Source organism: Cebidichthys violaceus, unplaced genomic scaffold, assembly GCF_023349555.1.
Source record: "Cebidichthys violaceus isolate CVI_PGR_0920_01 unplaced genomic scaffold, fCebVio1.0.p SCAF_23, whole genome shotgun sequence".
NCBI classification, from domain to species: Eukaryota; Metazoa; Chordata; class Actinopteri; order Perciformes; family Stichaeidae; genus Cebidichthys; species Cebidichthys violaceus.
Window position 1 is genome coordinate 6,460,097 of NW_027176406.1, and position 20,804 is coordinate 6,480,900.

At 41.8% G+C, this 20,804-nt stretch overlaps 2 protein-coding genes across 2 annotated transcripts in view; one reads left to right on the forward strand and one right to left on the reverse strand.

The window, feature by feature from the left end:
- Positions 1 to 12,232, reverse strand: part of LOC137878567 (serine/threonine-protein kinase LMTK1-like) — a 31,660-nt gene extending 19,428 nt beyond the window's left edge. Inside the window, exons 1-2 of the mRNA XM_068718910.1 lie at positions 11,846 to 12,232; positions 11,630 to 11,743 (exon numbers count right to left, since the gene is read on the reverse strand). Of these exons, the coding sequence (XP_068575011.1) occupies positions 11,630 to 11,711 (82 nt within the window). The 5' untranslated portion in view covers positions 11,712 to 11,743; positions 11,846 to 12,232. The remainder of the gene's footprint in view (positions 1 to 11,629; positions 11,744 to 11,845) is intronic.
- A 1,982-nt stretch (positions 12,233 to 14,214) lies between these two features.
- LOC137878645 (immunoglobulin lambda-1 light chain-like) lies at positions 14,215 to 20,608 on the forward strand. Its single transcript, XM_068719021.1, has 4 exons — positions 14,215 to 14,343; positions 14,436 to 14,758; positions 19,234 to 19,267; positions 20,101 to 20,608. The coding sequence occupies exons 1-4, from the start codon at positions 14,304 to 14,306 to the stop codon at positions 20,427 to 20,429; spliced, it is 726 nt and encodes a 241-aa protein (XP_068575122.1). The 5' UTR covers positions 14,215 to 14,303; the 3' UTR covers positions 20,430 to 20,608.
- The last annotated feature ends 196 nt before the right edge of the window (positions 20,609 to 20,804 follow it).

Sequence of the window (20,804 nt, forward strand, 5' to 3'; positions counted from 1 at the left end):
CACACACATCACAAGAAATGTTTTGGTGGTCAGAAATTCCTGGCAAAGATCTTTCTCTTTTTATTGACAGCAAATTCATTATTTCTTATTTTCCCATGTTTATATCAACCTCATTTCTGAATCGAGTTCTCATTAAATGTTTTTCCTCGCAACATGTATTCTTGAAAAAAAACTATCATTGGAGGCACTATACCCATAAGTAAACCTAACTAGCCAACCACAGCAATCTGGCAGAACTCGCCCATCTGTCAGTACACCAAGATGTCTACTTTTAAAATGCCCCTGTACCAGACCTGCAGTTACTCATGTGGATGCCATGTTTACTCCCTTTCTATATGTGCTGTTGTTGTATATCTATCCATCACAGCCTGTTAAAGGCTTCCATCTCTGTGTGGTTTGGATCGGCCACCAAACAGAACAGAAACAGACTACAACGGATTGTCAGGTCTGCAGAGAGAATAATTGGATCCAGCCTGCCCCCCATCCTGGACTTGTACACCTCCAGAGTCAGGAAACGGGCTGGAAAGATCACTGCAGACCCTTCACACCCTGGACACAAGCTGTTCCAACTCCTCCCCTCTGGTAGGCGCTATGGAGCACTGCACGCCAAAACCATCAGACACAGGAACAGCTTCTTTCCACTGGCCGTCACTCTGATGAACAATAAATAAGTCATACTGCACTACTACCTCTGTTTGCACTATTACCACCACTTGCACTATCACCTCAATTCTATTGCTATTGTTGTTTATATGTTTATGTTCACATGTGTGTATGTATATATATATATATATATATATATATATATATATTTATATATATATATATATATATATATACCGGAGTCAAATTCCATGAATGCGTACGCACACATGGCAAATAAAGCTGATTCTGATTCTCATTCTGATTAAAGAAGAGGACATGCATATGCCCTCACTACAGGATTCCCTTTATTTCTCAATCCTTGTGAGGACACAACACAAGCATGGCACTCCTGTGTCCACTGTATCCACTAGGGGTTGTGGTGTGTGATACGTGTGTGTGTGTGTGTGTGTGTGTGTGTGTGTGTGTGTGTGTGCGCGCGCATACTTTTCCAGAGACTCAGCGGTCCTGACCCATTTGGCTGTGGGGAACAGGCTGTTCCAGACCTGACAGCTCCTGTGGCTGAAACAGTACTGCTCCAACCAAAGCTTGACCTGAGGTCACGGCCACAAAGCACACGCAGACATGCACACACATTGGTAGAAAATGAAAACAGACAGGCATAACGCATGTAGGTTCCTACTTGAAGCCTGGTTTTAGAACTACACCATATGTGTGTTTGGGCACTGACCCACCAACCCATCACCATGGTAACAACCTTGCAGGCCAACACGTATTAGTTGATTGCCATTTACGATGCGGTAAACCTCTTGCCCCCTCTTTGTTTCCCCACTGTTGGAAGATAGATTCCTGTAATATGCTGTGACAGTGTGTGTGTGTGTGTGTGTGTGTGTGTGTGTGTGTGTGTGTGTGTGTCTGTATGTGATAGTCTCTGAAGAGGAAAAGAAGGAAAAGCTAACCCAAGCAGTACCCTTTCTGGATCCACCACATACCACAACACAAAGCCTGAGTGGGTGGTGACAGGACACATTGTGTTGAGGCTGATAGGGTAAACAGGGATAGATATTCACATCTAAGAATCAAAACCAAATATTATTAAAATGCTTTCTTCTTCTCTGCCACGATACAGCTAAATTACCAGCCTAATTTCCAAAGGATATGAAGCACTTTACACAGAACTATTGAGCCATTTAATGGAACTTCAAAAGCATTTTTAGGCAATATGCTGCACATGAGTAACCTTGGGGGTATTGTTGAACTTTTGGATGAATGGATGTGAGGAAGCACACAGATGGTGCCAGAAGCAGTGAGGACACATGGTGAATATGAGGGAGGGGTGACTCAAGGATTACAAGAACAATACGTGTTAGGTCTGCTGTCAGGATGTGCAAGCCCTGGGGCAGATCGATTGCTCCGTTTTCTGTTTTTCTTTGACAGTTTTATGTCATTATTACACACCTCTCCTTTAAAAAAAACACATCACTTCATATTCAGTTTTAATAGCAACAACATGCAACTTTTAACCTTGAGGTAGGAGGTGTACGATCTCGTCCACTTTCTCCTTGGTTGGTCCGTCCGCACCACAAAACCTCATTCATCTTGATAAGCTGTATACCTTTAAAAGCCAGCTAGCCTGAAGTTGAGGTAACTGGCAACTGTCAAGCCTCTACTACAGGCACTGATGAAGCAGATGGTGAACACAGGCGCTGAGCAGTGGACCAACCTTTTACTCTTTTACTGAAAATGGAGGAATCCTGGAAATTGGCAATCCACATCTACCGTTTCCTGTAAAGTAGTAACAGGGGGCCATTAGTCCTTCTACATTTTGAGCAAGAGATGTGTTTCAATGAATAAGATCCATATGTACATAGGGCCCTGACAATAATATACCTCACTAGCTCTTTTATTTGAGATTCTACCAGACAGGCTATCAAGCTTAAGTATCTCTAAGCGGGGGTTCAGATTGAAAACACTCTTGTGTTAAAACAACGTGAGGAGCTGTATTGGTGGAGTGTGTTGTTTCAAGTACCAGTGAGACTATTGGTCAACCTTCTTTTCAACCCTCACCAACAGCCATATGCTTTGGGTAGTAAATACCAATAGAAGCAGCTGAGACAAAGTGTTTCCCAGTAATCTTACCTCAGGCCACTGCTTCTTTGAATCAAGGGTGTACAAGTACCTTGTCAGTACCTTACAAGTATTTACAAGTGCATAAATGGCTGAGTGAAGTCTTCAGGGCAGACAGAGGTTGGGGAATCCCCCTAAAGATTTGGAGAGAGTTGCAAATGACGATTTTGCTTCATCCTTTCCCCACCATGATCAGAACAAACAGTTTAAAAATTGATGAATAGAAAATAGAATCATAATGTTCCCACAATTGTTTGTATACCTACGGTTTGGCAGCTGGACTTATATAATTTATATTTTGCATGTGGTTTAACTACAGCACACCAGAATGTCACCGGGAAGTCTAATATTGTCCTCAAGAGGAAATCGCTGGCACTATTTTCATAAGTGCGAGATTTGAAGAATTCATCTCTCATTCTCTGAAGAACTGTGAGCGACGACCCAGGGTTCTACATAAATATTTGAGAAGCACACATTATTTCACCAGCTGCACAGCGAAATGAAAATAAAGCACTTAAAGCCAGGCTCAAAGTGGCTTTATTAAAAAGCTGTGTTCAAGACTGGAGGAAGATGAGCCTTGTCCTGACAAACGGAAGAGAGCAATAGAGGCACCAAGCCACCTCTCACAATTCAGGCCGACCATGAGGAGGACGCAGAGGGATGGAGGGAGGAAGACAGGTGTGGGTGTAAGGAGGGTGAATGAATGAAAGAGGAGCCCAACGCTGTTGCTTTTTTTATTTCCCAAAAGTGAGACTTATCAATTAGAGTCTTGCTTCATTGAGCATGACTTTGCACTCCCCCTCCAGATCGGTTTCACTCCACTGACCTGTGACTATAGGGCTGGGCAATATATCAATATTATGTCAATATTGTGATATTATAATATGGCATAAATGTTTTTTTCTGGTTTTAAAGGTGGAATGTAATTTTCAGAACTTACCAGACTGTTCTATTATTTGCCTTTACCCACTTAGTTACCCTTGCTTGTGCTGCTTGTACTGTCAGATTTAGCCACGCAATGTAATACCCTGCCAAGTAGACGGATGCACATTTCAAGTCACCAGCAAAGATTAGTGTGTCCTTCATAGTCACAGAGCAAGAGCTGATAATGCATGTTTTTAAACATTCGACTAAATAATAGCCATAAATTGTATTAGCGTCTCCTGCTGAAATACCACACACAACGACAGAGAGGGCTAAACGGTGAGAGAGAAATATAGACATGCCCAAGGAGGAACATGAAATCTCAGGAATAATCAAATTCAACGGGGTGTGTGTTCATGCCCGGGATGCACTGATACAATTACCAGCATCAGTTATCAGGTCCGATACCGTCCTCATGTACTCGTAAAACTTCTCTGCTACAACCACACCTCATACCACTACGGCAACGTGACGTTAACCTCTTGTCAGTTGAACCTAATAAGGAGACCGGCTGCAACAATAACCCCATTCACAAACAGGTTAAATCCATCAAAACCACTCTCCACTTCACCAGTGCAGGAGAGTTAGCAGCCACAATGTCCCATGCATTTTCGTGGACACATGCAACCACTTAAGTCTTCACCGCATCAATCAGTTTAGCTAGTGTGTCTGCCCGGCATAATGTTAGTGAGTGTTGGGTTGGGTTGGGTTGGGTCGAGAGAGAGAGAGAGAGAGAGAGAGAGAGAGAGAGAGAGAGAGAGAGAGAGAGAGAGAGTGAGTGTGTGTGTGATCATGAGTATGAAGTTATCAGTAGTGTTATAGCTGTGGACGTCACAGTGCAGTGTGCGTACAGCTTATTTGTCAGTGAATAAATGCCACAACTCCTCAAAACTCGTGAGCAGACCCAAGTTACGCATCAGTGTCTCGCTTGTCAGCCAGCTGGTAATTAAAGTGAATAGGGTTAGCCTCGAATTTACGGTCGACTGACCTTTAAGTATTCTCCTTTATATGACAAGCTACACCTCTGAGATTTGCTGCATTTCTTTTTAACTGTTTGACTAATAGCACGGTTAAACAATTAATTATTAACATCCCTATTGCAAAGAACTTCAGGAAAATACAATCTTGAATGTTAAAACGTCAGCAACAACATCATGTTGTATTTTTTATTTGTAACAGTCAAGTGAGGAACATCTGATGAAAATAAAACAAGATTTCAAAGTCATTGTTAGAACTGTAATGGTATTGTATTATCAAGTACTCATATCGGTAGTAGGTATCCGCAAGTACTCAAATGTAAGAACTTGTACTTGCCCGAGTAAAAGTGGTACCGATGCATCCCTAGTTCATGCATGTATGTACGAGATGACAATGTAGTGTGTTAAGCACACTGAGCCTTTCATGGTATATCATAAATAAAGCATGCACCAGCGAGGTAGGGCTTTCTGTTGCTGTGCCGCTGCTGAAGCAACCGAACGTAAGGTCTACAGCGGCTAAGATATCTACTACCTGGTATACATGATAGTGCTCATCATGCATTCAACAAATCTGTTCCAAATGGACACGTGTAGGAGAGGTAGAGAGGACGAACAGAGCAAGGAAGACTGAAGAGAGAAAAGAGGGAGTCGTATTAAAATGCCTCCCACACTCGTATCAAGGCCAGGGCCGAGCCATGAGTTCGTATTCACATACAAGCATAAGAATATGAACCCACACAGAAAAACCCAGTCAGGGTCTTTGAACTGGGCTGCATAGCATAACTTTGGAGTTTCCCTGGTAACTGAGTGCAACGGGCTGCTGTTTCTGCTCCTGAAAGCAGCAAACCCGAGTCCATGAAGAGGAGCTCGAACACACCACAGATAATATTGTATGCTTTTGACACAGAAGTGCCGAAGTGTCTCTCTCTCTGTGAGTTCTCATCTCCTATCAGCAATCTATCCCGTTTCAGTTTTTGTGTGGTTGCTATGCACGCATGAATGTTTTTTGACCATGAGACCAAGTACTGACAGTGGTGCAGGGTGGGCAGTAAGCCAAACTACACACCACTGCAATCAAATTGTCTTGAGAAGGAATGAGGGGGGAGACAAAGAAGGGGGAGAAGAAGAGGGTAAGATACAGTTTCAACTGCAGTTAGTATTCAATAGACTGGATACAAATAGATACATACATTATGCAGCTATTACGTTACGTAAAAGTCTCAATTTGATGTGTGGTCAGAGGCCACAGACCGAGCTTTGTGTCTGTTATGAAGTCCACGTTGACTTAGAAACATGACCAAGCTGCATGAACTGCAAAACGTTTTAGTCTGTGTAGGCTACCGTACGCAACAGGAGGCAAGCTGCTGCCATTATTTACCCACTTTATTGCCCTTCCACCTCCCCTCAGTGCTTCCTAATGGGTAAATACAGCGCACAGAACGAGAGCAGATACAGCCCGGCATCTCTCTGAGCATGCGTTTAAATTCAGGACAGTGCTGCAGGGGCAAACAAGCTCCTCCATCTGCCCTGCACCAAGTGACTTCCAACAAAAACACAAGCAAAACCGATGTAGGAAGAAGGGTGTGGAAGTGCATGGATACAGCAGACAGGATAGATAGAGACAGGAGAGAAGAGTGACCTTTAGGTTTAGATTTACAGGTCGTCAGAGAGCAGCAGGAGCAGAGCCAAGGAATTTACATACAGTACATAAAATCAACATGCGGAAAACTTCAGTAATGATATTTGACTGGAAGCTGCTGGATGAGAAGTGCAGCCTATACAACAAAAAGCAATTGCCTTACAGCTGAATAAGAATTCCAGTTTGAGGTAATTGACAGAAAGCTGCCGTCCTTTAGTTAAGCTCAAGCTATATATTGATTCACCACTGCTCTTGTGCATGTGTAAATAAAATGCATAAGGACAATCGTGACGGCTCAGTTGTTGGCTCAAGTGGTTAGTTCATCTTTGGTGTGAAGATGTAACTTGAGCACCTGTTTTAAAAGACTTGTTCTATATGTATCAGCATCTAGGGATGCAAAGTGGCTGGAGTTAGTCCTCCTCTTTTTTCTCCACTGGATAAGCTTGATAAGCTTGTGGGGCTGCATTGAAGGAGAAGTGAGCTGTGCACCGCTTCCCAGAAAGAAAGACGTCGGACACCAAGCCTCTGTTACAGGCTGCATGAAGTGAGGAGGGATCATGTGTTAGGACTTCTCTCCCATTTTTTAAATGGGAGAGAAGTGCAGAGCAAGAAGCATCAGACTGTGATGAGGGAGGGCTGAACATACAGAGGTGGAGAGGAGGAAGCACACATGTGGACACATGTCAGTCTCCAATTGGCAGCAAAAGGAACAGCATGACACGACTAATGGCAGGGTCCTGTACCCTCCATCCATTTACTTCCTCTCTGCCGTTCTCTAGTCATGCTCTATGGCTGCAGATAGCAGAGGGATGCGCTGGCCCTGCAGAGAGCCATGATAACTGTCATTAACTGGGAGTGAGAGCCCAGGAGGACCACCATGGATCAGCATTACAGGCCTGTCATGTCCGTCCCCTGACAGCCCGGGCAAGGGCACACTGCTGGAAAGAAAGGGTCTGAATATCTTCTCTGTCTCTGTCACTTTTTTAGTTAATTGCACAGATCGACTGACTGCACGACCGGGGCATTGTAATATTTAACATCAATAATTCATCTATTTGAGACACAATTAATTCATGTATATCATTGCAGAGGAGACCGGCCTCTACTCTGCATTTTGCAGCGTGGGCTGTTGAGTCAAATTTTGAGGGAAATGAATGAATGACTGAATTTGGAAGATTATTATACAGCACAAAATGAATCAGAGTGACTGTTCCTTCTGCACAAATAGGACAAAAGCTGCTCACAGTTTATCACGCTGGAAAACACACAGCTGAATGAATGAACAGACTGAAAAATATGTTTATCCTCTTGGGTCAAGTAGAGGAGGGAAACCTGACTGAGAATTCTCAACAGGAAGCAACACAGTTTACAGGAAATAGAAGACGAGGACCAGCTCCGACAATCCCATGAGATGGGTGCAATCAATGTTTTGAAATAGTCACCACAATTAATTTAACACTGAAAGAGAAATGGTTGCGGTTGGAGAATTTCCTCACCAATTCCTCACCAACATGACCAGACAATAAATTGTATTTAATGTAAGCTCTAAACTCCTCATTTAACAACAATTAGTTTGAACTCTTCTTAAAATGTTCAGTGATTGTTTTGATAGTGACTTAGCAGCAATCTAAATTACATAAAGACATTATAGGCTGAAAGAATGCTACCTGTACATAATGTCATCAATGTGACAAAAAGCATCTGCACACAGACTTGACAGAACACAGCTCTGCAGTGCAAACACAGTCCAGGAAGGAGTGATTGTGCCCCGCGTGTGCTTGGCCTCTGGCTGATAAACACAAATTAGATGCATGTGCAAACCATATGCAGACATAGAAATATGTACTAGGAATGACATTTCAGCCCCCGAGTCCCATGATGCAAACAAAGGCAGTGTGTGTATATATTTGTGTGGAGATGTGTGCGCCCGTTCCTGTGTGAAGAAAAACAAACCTGAGACAAAACAGGTTTGTGTGAGATATGCTGGCTGACATGCACTCCTTTTTCCTCCCATGATCTTCCGTCTTGATGTTGCTATTGTTAAGCACATACTCCCCCTCTGATTCACATGCAGTGAATTCACGCAGTCACACTTTTCACCCGAATGTCTCCCACCTGTCCAACCAATTTGAAGCGGTCCTTTTGAACACAAGAAACACACCTGCGCCTGCTTTCCCCTCCTGTCATCATAAAACATCCCTAAAATCAGTCCACCACACCTGTTTTATAATAGCAACTATGTGAAAGTGTTGCTAAATGGCTCTCAGAGTGCTCTAGCATTTAAATTCAACAAGACATTATACTTAGTGATGAATTTAATACTGCATGAAACCCATTAACTATGCAATTGCACACACACACACACACACACACACACCCACAGCCTTCAATGAGTATGACACCAAGAAAACCAACAACCCCCTCATCATCACACAGAGAGCACATAGGAAACATACTGTGGATGGTGCCCCTTAACTGCTTATATCCACTTCATTCTTATTTTAGTTCCCCCAGAGGCTGACTTATGTAACTAAAGTGCTTGGATACACATGGAGGGATGAATAATCAAATAGTAAGCCGTGGCTGGCTTGTACTGACCGAGTCAGTGGGAGGAGCTCGGAGAGCAAGTCAATACATAATTTTCAACACCTTTCCTCTCCGGTATCAGTACCACCTTGGTTATAGCCTGCAGTGGGTGTTGCCATGTGTGTCGGAGGGCACGTGTAAAGCTTGCCCGCGTGTGGAATGTGCGTTAGGCATTGTGCTGTAAGTTTCAGTGAGTGAGTGACAGAAAACGTGTGTGTTGCGTCTACGCCAAGACGCCGTCCGTAACGTGCACACACTAGCTGCCACTGCCACCTCCAGGCACCAGAGGAGACTGCTGAAAGACAGTCTCCCACAGTTGCTGCATTGTCAGCTTGTCGGTGTAACGGTGCTGCCTTCCAGGTCAGTCCGTCTTCTATTTGCCCCGACAGTAAAGCGATGCATATCAATTCTGTTCGCAGGAGGCAGCCGGCTTTTAAAATAGCTATACCGCACACACACACACACACACACACACACACACACACACACACACACACATCTGCTGCCTCGCCTGACGGGAGAGCTCTCCGAGGTGCTGAAGCAGTGGTGAGCCAGGTGCAAGTTGCAGTTGTCACTAGTGCAGAATGCCACACATACAGCCAACTTTCAAAAATCCTGCTACGGTGTGTCCGTCCCTGCTGATGGTATATATAATGCCATGCAACGTGAAGACTGACATGGCCCCATAGTTGTTTTCCTCTGGTCTCGGTGTGTGTTTGCGCATGAGTGACTGTTTATGTGAGTATATGCAGAAGTAGAGCACACTGTGTTCTTACATAGCCCTGGGCGGAGGAAGGAAGTGCAGCTGTGGAGGGCGGCTTGAGCGGTGCTATAGTTCAAGTGCTGGATTTTGTGTTTGTAACTCTTCGTGTGATTTATTACTCTACTTCTCAGCCAACATATTCAGCAAGTAGAGCTTGCGCGTCCCCTCGCCTTAAAGGGACTCGAGCATTTCTCTGTCCTCAGCGCTGGACGCCTCACACGCCCCTCTGTCGCCTAGGCAACATCGATTCTCACTGCAATTACTAGGAAGAAACAGGACCATTAGTGAGGTGCTGCTCTAATGAGAAATGTAGATCATTATGACAGGGGAGTGACGAGCCGGACCCCGCCTTCTACTCCAGCTACATACAGACTACATGCGCACTCATGCCCCACCCTCCTCCTAAAACTACACAATCCCAATGCATGTGCTGATTCTACCCTGACCTGTCACGGAGGCTATCCATTCAGCTGCTGTCTGATCTGAAGAGAGAAAATGTGAGTGTTTCACTGCATGTCTCCTCCAGGAAGACAATACCAAGACAATAAAATGCGAAGGTGCCCCTGAAGAGCCACAGTTAGCATGCATTTTACCCATAATTCAGTTGGGAACCATTTATCCTGTTTCAAATTAAAAGATCGCATTCCCCTGGTAGGTTTGTATCATATTTCACTGCACAGAACCGGGGAGAGCCAGCTCAGCACCCACTACACATTCCACAACAAGAAGTGCTGCTGTCATGGTTTTCCAAATACCTAAAACACTAAACCATTCCGTGTTTCTCCTTGCAGCGTATTTTAAAGTAGAGCAGAGTTATTAGAACAGGTCAGGTATTATCTAAGAACAAATCCTTCATCCTTCAAATCCTGTCATATCAATGTAGTATACGTACCTATATCAGGGATGTGGGGATTTATTAATCTGTGTTCTTGTAGTCTTGCATCAAAAAATGCTCAGTGTGATGGTAAAAGGGTACTTTCCAAACATGTCCTCTTATTACTTGTCTTGCTACATAAAACTGTATGTTTGTTGACAGTCAAAATTGTCTCTTATTTCTTTCAATAATCTCTTACAATGTTAGTGTAAGAACAGAAATTTCCCAAATGCACAGCGATAGCATACCTCCTGTAAATAGTATACCCTACTTGACTTGAAATGGAAGCCTCTTTTAGTGTCACATTTAAGGGAGGGAAACAGAGAGGAGCAGACGTGCAAATAAGGAGAACTGGGGAGTCATAAGAAGATAGATGTGGGTGGAATAATTGGGCAAAGAGGGATCACTGCGAGTGTGCGGTTTGGGGAGGACAGATAAGAACCTGAAACTTGAGAGCCCCGGGACTCACCATCATTTGTATGCCCAGCGCACTGCGCTCAGCTCAGGGACTGTCTCTCAGTCCTGTTTACACTCACACAGTTATTTAATCTGCTCTAATTCAAGCCCTCATGCAGGACAGCCATGACTTCCTGCTCGGTGGTCCCATAGCACTGCAGCAGCAGCACCTGGGTTCTCCTTCCCATCACCCCGACGCCCGAAGGATGATTTAACGCTGCATCCAAACGGGCATCAAAGAACAGCAACCTCAAGCAGTGAAGCACCTCCACCTCCATCAGCAGGTCATCTGTGTAATGTTGCAAAACATGGTCATAGCACACAGTACACACTCCGCTGCAGGGACGAATGTGTAGGACTATGCAGAATCTATGCAGCCACAACATTTAACCCTCTTGTAACCAAGCTGTAAGGGACTGATTGGATGAAAATCATCCATACCCGAGCTAATCTTGCGATGTTTAGAATCACTGTAATGATGATGATGATGCTATGACAATGATGCAGCTGCCTGTGACTAAAAATACTATATATAGCACCAAGACACAGTGTATGGCCTTGCATCAAACACCAGATTCAGACATCAATCAGCTTGATCATGAAGACACATAAATCACTGGCAGGTCTGCAGCAAATGGATAAACGCCCTCATTCAAGCCATTCGTCAGTTTGACCCTTACCTGTATCAAAGTGGGAGCTGAAGGCGAAACTGGGATTGAAAAACGCCGAAGACATGACAATCACATGTAGGGCAAAGACCATCCTCCTTGACGCGTTGCAGAAGCAGCAAAAGCCTAAACACAAAAAAAGGTCAAGAATAAATTCCTGACTCTGCTTTAGAGATTCAAGTAACCTGTAGTAGGAGCGGTAATGCGCAGCATTTTATTCCATCACACCTCACAGAGAGCACCCCGAAAATCCTGCTCCACCTTCAGCTCGAAGAGATTTGGAGACAGATGTTGACATTCATTTCACATCTGTGTGCTTGTCAACAAGATCCCGTTTGAATTTGACTGCTATTCTGCACAGGTTGGATGTAGCCTACCTACTCGGTCACCCGTTATTTACACCAATTGTATACACTGTAAAAGCTTGACTGCTCCAAACATTTGACGATTTCCCATTAATGTTCTTTCCAGAATAAACCTCTGGTTGCTCCTTGTACCGCGCTACATGTCACATGCCGTTTTTAGGGGAGCGCAGCTGGTCCCTTTTTTTAAAAGATGCGTCGGTCAGCGATGCGCATTTAGGTTTCAGCTTTGGTCCAGAAAGAAAGAGCGACATCTTGCACCAGTGTGAAGCGACAGAAAGTATACACGCACTTCTGCTTACAACCTTCAAAATAAAATCATATTTACGTACCAGAAGGCTGTTTGACTTTTATTTTGAAATAAAATGACATAGTGCCCCGGCTTTCTCACTCACACTTGATACAGCCATTTCCAGAGGAATCCTGCTTGTGAGCGTGCGCGCGTGCGTGTCGTGTGTTTACTGTGTTTTTAAGTAAATCATGGGCACTCCAACATCATCACACCTCCTCTCCAAGAGGAGGCGACGAAAGACACAGAGGACCTGCAGGCTCCGTAGAGACACCAGCCCACAAACAGGCGCTTGTGGGACAGCATGGTGGTCTTCTGAGACTCTGGAGCGCAGTTAAAGAGTCTGCTGAGCCCAGATTCTTCTGTCACTGTCAAATGACGCCTTCAGAAAAAGTCGCTTGCACTGTTGTAAGTTTTATCTCAAAGAATTAGTGGGAGGGGTATGAGGGGGGACATGCTGGGTGTCAGCTGAGTAGGAATCAGGTGACTGGCAGAACTGAACGGGGTGACTAGTGGACAGGTGAGGAAAGGCAGGCGTCACATGATACAAAACAAAAAGAGAGTTTACTGTCACGGCAACTCTGGAAATGTGAAAATTTAGAAGGTGATACAAAGCAAATGACTCCAACACTATAGGTTTGACATGTTTACTGTATGCGCACATTTAGGGGCTGCATGCATACATGTGCATGTTTGAGTGCAAGCAACTGTTGCTTTTGCTGTCAATCATGCTGATTCTGTGACACTTGACTATTTACTCTGATGGGCTCGTTCAGTATGTGTGCAAACTGTATTCATTTAAATTGACCCCAGAAAAGACTCAGATCCCAGATGTTGGAATATATATTTCTCCATTCTTCAGACAGAAATAATGTTCATACTAATGCAGTCAACGTGAACGTTGCATTTGCTACATTACATTAAAACCTACAATTCCTCCTCCTCACCTCTCCATATTGTATTCCCTCTCTCACGGACACGCTCCTATCGGCCCTCTGCTGGTTGTTTGCAGTAAAGCAGCCAAAGTCATGTGAGATTGTAGCGAAGCACCACCGGTCTCTCAAGCTCCAAAGTAAAAATGAACTTTTCCCAAATACTATTACTTTAGAGAATGTATCTATCTATGTATTTACATTCTTGATTGAGGTAATTGCATACAATCACTCAAATAGTATTAACAGCATTCTTTGCACGAATTTGTTTTATTCTTTTACACATTTATTAGTTTTACTTTGGGTGGTTTGCACAACCGATGACAAAGTTAGGTGTTGTTGTTCTTTTGAATGCACACTAGAGAGCAGCACTGAATTACTATTAGAAAGGCACAGAGGGAACTCTTAATTTGAATCGTTTAAAAAAAGGCACGGTACACAAAAACACACACGTGAAAAAAAGAATAGCAACCCTAGATTTCAGCAGAAGTCAGGGTTAATTTTTCAACTCTCTCATCTGCAGGATGCACCTGCAGGCCTCCTGTCTTTATTTAACTTCATGTAAATTAAGAGGTTGAGTCTCAGTTCTCTGTAAACCTGCGCTTGACTGGAAACACACTGATGTTGTAAATTGCTATCAATTGCTTTTTTACATGTGTTTTGTTGTACACGTGGGAAAAGCCACGGCTTTAATCTAGCAGAGGGACTCTCGTTTTTTTTGTAAACTCATACTAAAGCAAAGAGATATTAGAAAAATATTTACAAAATTGGATGTATCCCATGCATTCCTATTAATACGAACAGTACTAAGTCACGATTGTATTAGTACAAAACTGCTAGAATTCTTTTCAGATCCTGACCTCATATTTTTGGGAGGGGTTGGGGAAATCACCTACACTGATAATAATGCTGACAAATAACACAACTGTGTGAAAGCATGCAGATTTAAGCAAAGCTCCTCCTCCTGTCAGTCACTCTCAGTTTCAGTGTTGTAATAAATTGCTCCTCCAGCACCTCCTCTCCTCATCCTCCAAACCCTCTAATCTGTCAGCAGTAAGATCACTTTCCAAGTCACAAGGCCATTCTCAGCACACACTGACAACATGCTGGGGACCCTCTGCACTCTCATCACTGCTCTCACATGTGAGGAGGCTGACTTACTGCTGCTTTGAGCTCATGTTGGATTCATCAGTCTGTGTGTTTCTCTTGACTCCATGTCATCTTGTTGTTTCCAGGTGTGAGTGGAGTGACGGTGGTGACACAGAAGCCTGTTGTGACGGTGAGGAGAGGAGAGACAGCCACCATGGACTGTAACCTGGGGACTGTTACTAACAGTGCTGCTCGCTGGTATAAACAGATTCCTGGAGGAGTTCCTCAGTTTGTATTATATTTTCATCACAGCGACAGCTCTCCAAGCTATGGCTCTGGTTTCTCATCTCCAAAGTTCACATCTACTCATCAGTCAACATCAGATTATCGTTTGATCATAAACAACATCGAGGAGGGAGACTCAGCAGTCTATTCCTGTAAAACATGGGACAGCTCTGTTAACCAGTACGTATCACAGTGATTTACATTGTGACAAAAACCTCTTCACTCATTACTTCTGCTTTTTGAGACTCTGACACATCTTGACTGGGAGTGAAGCCATCAGTCAATGCTTTCTGTAACTTCCCCTCATATGTTTTAAACATACATTTTCAAACGTACTAGTTTTCTATTAGACATGCAGAATGTTCACACAAGTAAAGTCATGATCTTTTACATTGTTTTCAAATAATAATTGTTTACAGTAAATATGAATGTGTCTCTCTGTTCATCACACTTGTTTCAAATTGTAAGAAGTTTGCAATATCTTCTTATTTGATGATCTAAATGTATTTTTCCTTCTGGAGAGAAATCCTCTGGTGTCCATGTACAGTTGTGGTCAAAAGTTTACATACACTTGTAAAGAACATAATGTCATGGCTCTCTTGAGTTTCCAGTTATTTCTACAACTCTGATTTTTCTCTGATAGAGTGATTGGAACAGATACTTCTTTGTCACAAAAAACATTCATGAAGTTTGGTTCTTTCATGACTTTATTATGGGTTAACAGAAAAAGTGACAAAATCTGCTGGGTCAAAAATATACATACAGCAACATGAATTAGCAATTTTGATGACTTAGAAAGTTGTGTCAATGAAATGAGCTTCATAGCATGGCCTCTTAACTTCTTGTGAGTGATTATCAGCTGGTGACTTCTCTGAGGCCATTTAAATAGGGCTCATTGGATACAAACGCCCGCAAACGCTACAATGGGAAAGTCAAAGGAGCTCAGCATGGATCTGAAAAAGCGAATCATTGACTTGAACAAGTCAGGAAAGTCACTTGGAGCCATTTCAAAGCAGCTGCAGGTCCCAAGAGCAACAGTGCAAACAATTGTTTGTAAGTATAAAGTGCATGGCACTGTTTTGTCACTGCCACGATCAGGAAGAAAACGCAAGCTATCACCTGCTGCTGAGAGAAAATTGGTCAGGAGGGTGAAGAGTCAACCGAGAACCACCAAAAAGCAGATCTGCCAAGAATTAGAAGCTGCTGGAACACAGGTGTCAGTGTCCACAGTCAAGCGTGTTTTGCATCTCCATGGACTGAGAGGCTGCCGTGCAAGAAGGAAGCCCTTGCTCCAAAAGCGGCACCTTAAGGCTCGACTGAAGTTTGCTGCTGATCACATGGACAAAGATAAGACCTTCTGGAGGAAAGTTCTGTGGTCAGACGAAACAAAAATCGAGCTGTTTGGCCACAATGCCCAGCAATATGTTTGGAGGAGAAAAGGTGAGGCCTTTAACCCCAAGAACACCATGCCTACCGTCAAGCACGGTGGTGGTAGTATTATGCTGTGGGGCTGTTTTGCTGCCAATGGAACTGGTGCTTTACAGAGAGTAAATGGGATCATGAAGAAGGAGGATTACCTTCAAATTCTTCAAGATAACCTAAAATCATCAGCCCGAAGGTTGGGTCTTGGGCGCAGTTGGGTGTTCCAACAGGACAATGACCCCAAACACACATCAACAGTGGTAATGGAATGGCTAAATCAGGCTAGAATTAGGGTTTTAGAATGGCCTTCCCAAAGTCCTGACTTAAATCCCATTGAGAACATGTGGACAATGCTGAAGAAACAAGTCCATGTCAGAAAGCCATCAAATTTAACTGAACTGCACCAATTCTGTCAAGAGGAGTGGTCAAAGACTCAACGAGAAGCTTGCCAGAAGCTTGTGGATGGCTACCAAAAGCGCCTAATTGAAGTGAAAATGGCCAAGGGACATGTAACCAAATATTAGCACTGCTGTATGTATATTTTTGACCCAGCAGATTTGATCACTTTTTCTGTTAACCCATAATAAAGTCATGAAAGAACCAAACTTCATGAATGTTTTTTGTGACAAAGAAGTATCTGTTCCAATCACTCTATCAGAGAAAAATCAGAGTTGTAGAAATAACTGGAAACTCAAGAGAGCCATGACATTATGTTCTTTACAAGTGTATGTAAACTTTTGACCACAACTGTATATCTTTGTACTGTAGCGTGATTACTTGTGGCAGATTTAATACATATTTAAATAATATCAAAATATATAACCATTACTAAAAACGAAATTATGAATTATAAACCCATAGATTAGTATAAATAGAATGATGTTACTCAACTTCCGCGATAAGACATCATTAATTAGATCATTTAATTTTAGATTAAATTTAGGATGCCACCCAATTTTGGAAAACTTCAAAATTTGATATCAGTTCATTATTTCTCAAAGTCACGGTTGCTACTGATTTCTTCTCATGGTGGACAGGGACTATTATTTCATACACAAACAAATAAATAAAAATAAATAATAAGAAGTTATTCATAATTTAGATTTAGCTAAATATTGTTTCTAGAGCAGAAACAGTCATGTTTACAACAGCAAATGCACTATACAAAGTCATTAATATCTCACTGGAAACAAATGTAAATAAAATAAATAACATTTCTGAGTGAAGTTCATAAAGAATGAAGAACACAGACATCCGTCAGTATCAGTCAATCCTCCCGTCTTCTGTCCACCTGCTGCTTTGTCTCAGCCTGAGTTCTGGTTGAGATAGAAGTTGAAGACAAACAATCATCATCAGTTTATATGGCAGGAAACTAAAGAATTGTAAACAGGGTTGTTTATCATGGAGACAACTATACTTATTATATATGAACTTAGATATTTTCACTGTTTGTGATTTTGTGAACTTCAAGCTGTCACAATTAATGTAAAAATACACACTGTAAATACTTGTATGATTACAGAACAAGATGCAAACAAAACATTTAAAAGAGTCAGTTTGTGAATGGTTTACAAATCGAGTGAATTTGATTACATTAAGGTTGATTCAAAATAAAGATAAAACAGGAAACCCAAAAATAACATGAATGTGAAAACAAGGAGAACATAACTTAGGGAACTTAACAAGGTGTTAATGTCATGTTGATTGTGGAGCAGAATAGAGGCAGAGCAGAAATGGTTAAACAGTCTTTTATTTGAAAACACAAGGTGCTGGAGTGTTGTGAACTGGCTGGAGGAATGGTCGGCAGGCTGGGAGCAGGCTGGAGGAGCAGAGAACCTGAGGCTGAGGCAGACAAAGGGTTTCACTAGAGTTTCAGCTACAGCATTAGTTCCTGGTTGCGAACTGAACGATCTGGCAAAGAATGAGTGCAGGGCTGGAGAATATGAAGCCTGGAGCTTGATTAGGAGAGTACTTTAAGCTGCACCGGTTAATTAGGGGGACGAGCACAGCCCAGACCATGACAGTTAAAGCTCAAACTCTCCAAAAACATGATATATTATTTCAATATTGTGAAGGTTGTGATTTTTCATTTCAGTTGCAGCAGATTTGTTAGTTGAAATTACCCAACATATTTTGACATACAGTATACTAAAATAGATAAGATATCTAAAGAAAAACATTAAACACTGTTTATTGTATTTAACATAATGGAAACACCATATTTTGAGCTCAAATATCAAACCATGGCTTTCTTTGTATGATTAGTTTGAAAGAGAAAACATGTCTGATAAGACATTAAACCACAGACCTGTTTTATATATTTGAAAACTGTGTTCATGGTTTAAGCTCCTCCTCCTCCACTTCTCCTCTCCTCAGTGTCTTTATAAGCTTCAGAGTCTCTTCTCCTCACACTCCGACCCTGCTCACCTCTCAGCTGGACAGTAAGGAACGTTTACACCACACACTGACAACATGCTGGGGACCCTCTGCACTCTCATCACTGCTCTCACATGTAAGATATTCTTCTCATTCATTTTACAGCACACATTTTCACACAGAAACCTTTCACCTTATTGTTTCTCTCTGTGTGTTGACAGATGTTGATGCAGTGATAGTGCTGACTCAGACGCCTGCTGTCCACACAGTTTCTACAGGACAAGAGGTTGTTCTCAAATGCAACATTCAGAGATATGATGGAAATCCTGTCAGTTGGTACAAACAGGTTCCTGGTGAAGCTCCTCAGTATGTTCTGAGATTTCACCATCATGACAGTTCGCTCTACTTTGGATCAGGATTCTCCTCAGACCGGTTCAACTCTAAATCCTCATCAAGCATAGATTACCAGTTCATCATAAAGCAGACAGAGGCAGGAGACTCTGCTCAGTATTACTGTGGGACATGGGATGACTCTGCTTCTGCAGCTGTACCACAGTGGTTCACACTGTGACAAAAACCTCCATCAGAGACTCACTACAGATTTTTTCATTTCTGAGTCAAATAAAAACACTCAAATCAGCAAAACTGGAACAAAACATTGAAGGACATGAAATGAATTCATCTAAAGAGACGAGAGAGTTTGAAACAAGTCCAGCAGTGTTCAGGAATCAGATCAGACTGATGAAGTGAATGAGATGTTGACAGTGAAAGTTGGTCTCATCAGGATGTTTCAGTTCCACTCCCCTCATTAGAGAGTCAGGAGGTTTTTGTACAGCCATGTGTACAAACTGAATCACTGTGGTATTCGGACAAGGAACCAAGCTGATTGTGACAAGTAAGTACTTTTTATCTGATCATAAAACTAGATCTATTATCTGTTTCTGATAAATATTAAGAGAAAATAATCAAAGTATATTTTGGTAATTATTTAAAAAGTACAAAATGTTGTTTGGTGATTTAAATTTAGACTTTTTAACGACTGCTTTGATACCAGGCTTTGAGTTTGAAGGCAAAGGAAAGATCTGCAAATGATCATAATATTTAAAACATATTTGACAAATACTCAAACGTTCATTGATGACTGAGGATCTTTTTTACAGTCGTACAACATTTAAAATATTCTTATTTATTTTAACATTATAGATCATTATGTGAAATAATTAGTCAAGATGATTTTAACAGTGTGACATAAACACCAAGCTGTTCTTGTAATGTTGATTTACTAATCTTCTAAAGTTTAGGATTCATTTTAACTTTACCTGAATATCATTGTGACTATTTTAAATTAAATTAGTTTATTTTGGTGTTACAGACTTCACAAAAACAAAGTGACGACTATTAAAGATTAATTTGTCACTGTGATTTCAAATAATTTTATTAGAATTTAAATACCATTTTATATGATACAGAAAGGGACTTTATGACAGTTTCCAGCCTAAAAATCATCCAGAATATTTAAAAGTTTGTAACATATTGTAGATGTTTTAACAAGGAACACTGCTTATATTTAGGTGATTATTACTAAATGTTTTTGCCATTTAAAATGCTGTAGTTCTTTAGCAGGTTTGCTATATTTTCAACTTAACTAATGAATTAATCTGTTACTGTCATGCTTTCTATTAATAATTTGATTCTAGTTCATTAATTAAAGTCCTCCTTGTGTTTCAGGTTCCAGCCTCTCTCCTCCCGTCCTGACTGTCTTCCCTCCATCCAGTGCTGAGCTCCAGTCCAACAAAGCCTCTCTGGTCTGTCTGTCCAGTCAGTCTGTGCCTTTTGCAGATGTGACCTGGATGTCTGGAGGGAGTCCAGTGAGCAGTGGGATCTCTACCAGCACCGCTGTTAAACAAGCTGACCAGACTTTCCACATCAGCAGCTATCTGTCCGTCCAGACGTCAGACTGGAACATGGATAAGGTTTACACATGTAAAGTGTCTTTGGGCTCCCAGACTTCAGAGAAAAACATCAAGAAGTCCGACTGTCCCACTGACCAACAGTAGAGGAGCAGAAAGACCGTTTAACATCTGCTTCTTTACTCTTTGTGCTGTTTGTTCATCACAAGCTTTACATGTTACAAAATGTGTCTGCATGCTTGTAGTAAATGTTGTGACAGTTAGGTGGAGGTGTTGTATCAGCTTTGCAATGCTGCATATTTCAAAAATCAATCAATAAAAAATAAAGACAACTTTGAGAACAAAAAGTATTGAATGTATTTTTACTCATAACAAGATCATTTAAATGTTGTTTCCTTCAATATATATTTTTTCTCACAATGTTCACTGATAATTACATTTAGTCCAGCACACATAACAGACTTATTTCTGTTTAATTCTTAGTTGAATATGAATATGTTAATACTGAAAGCTACATCGTTA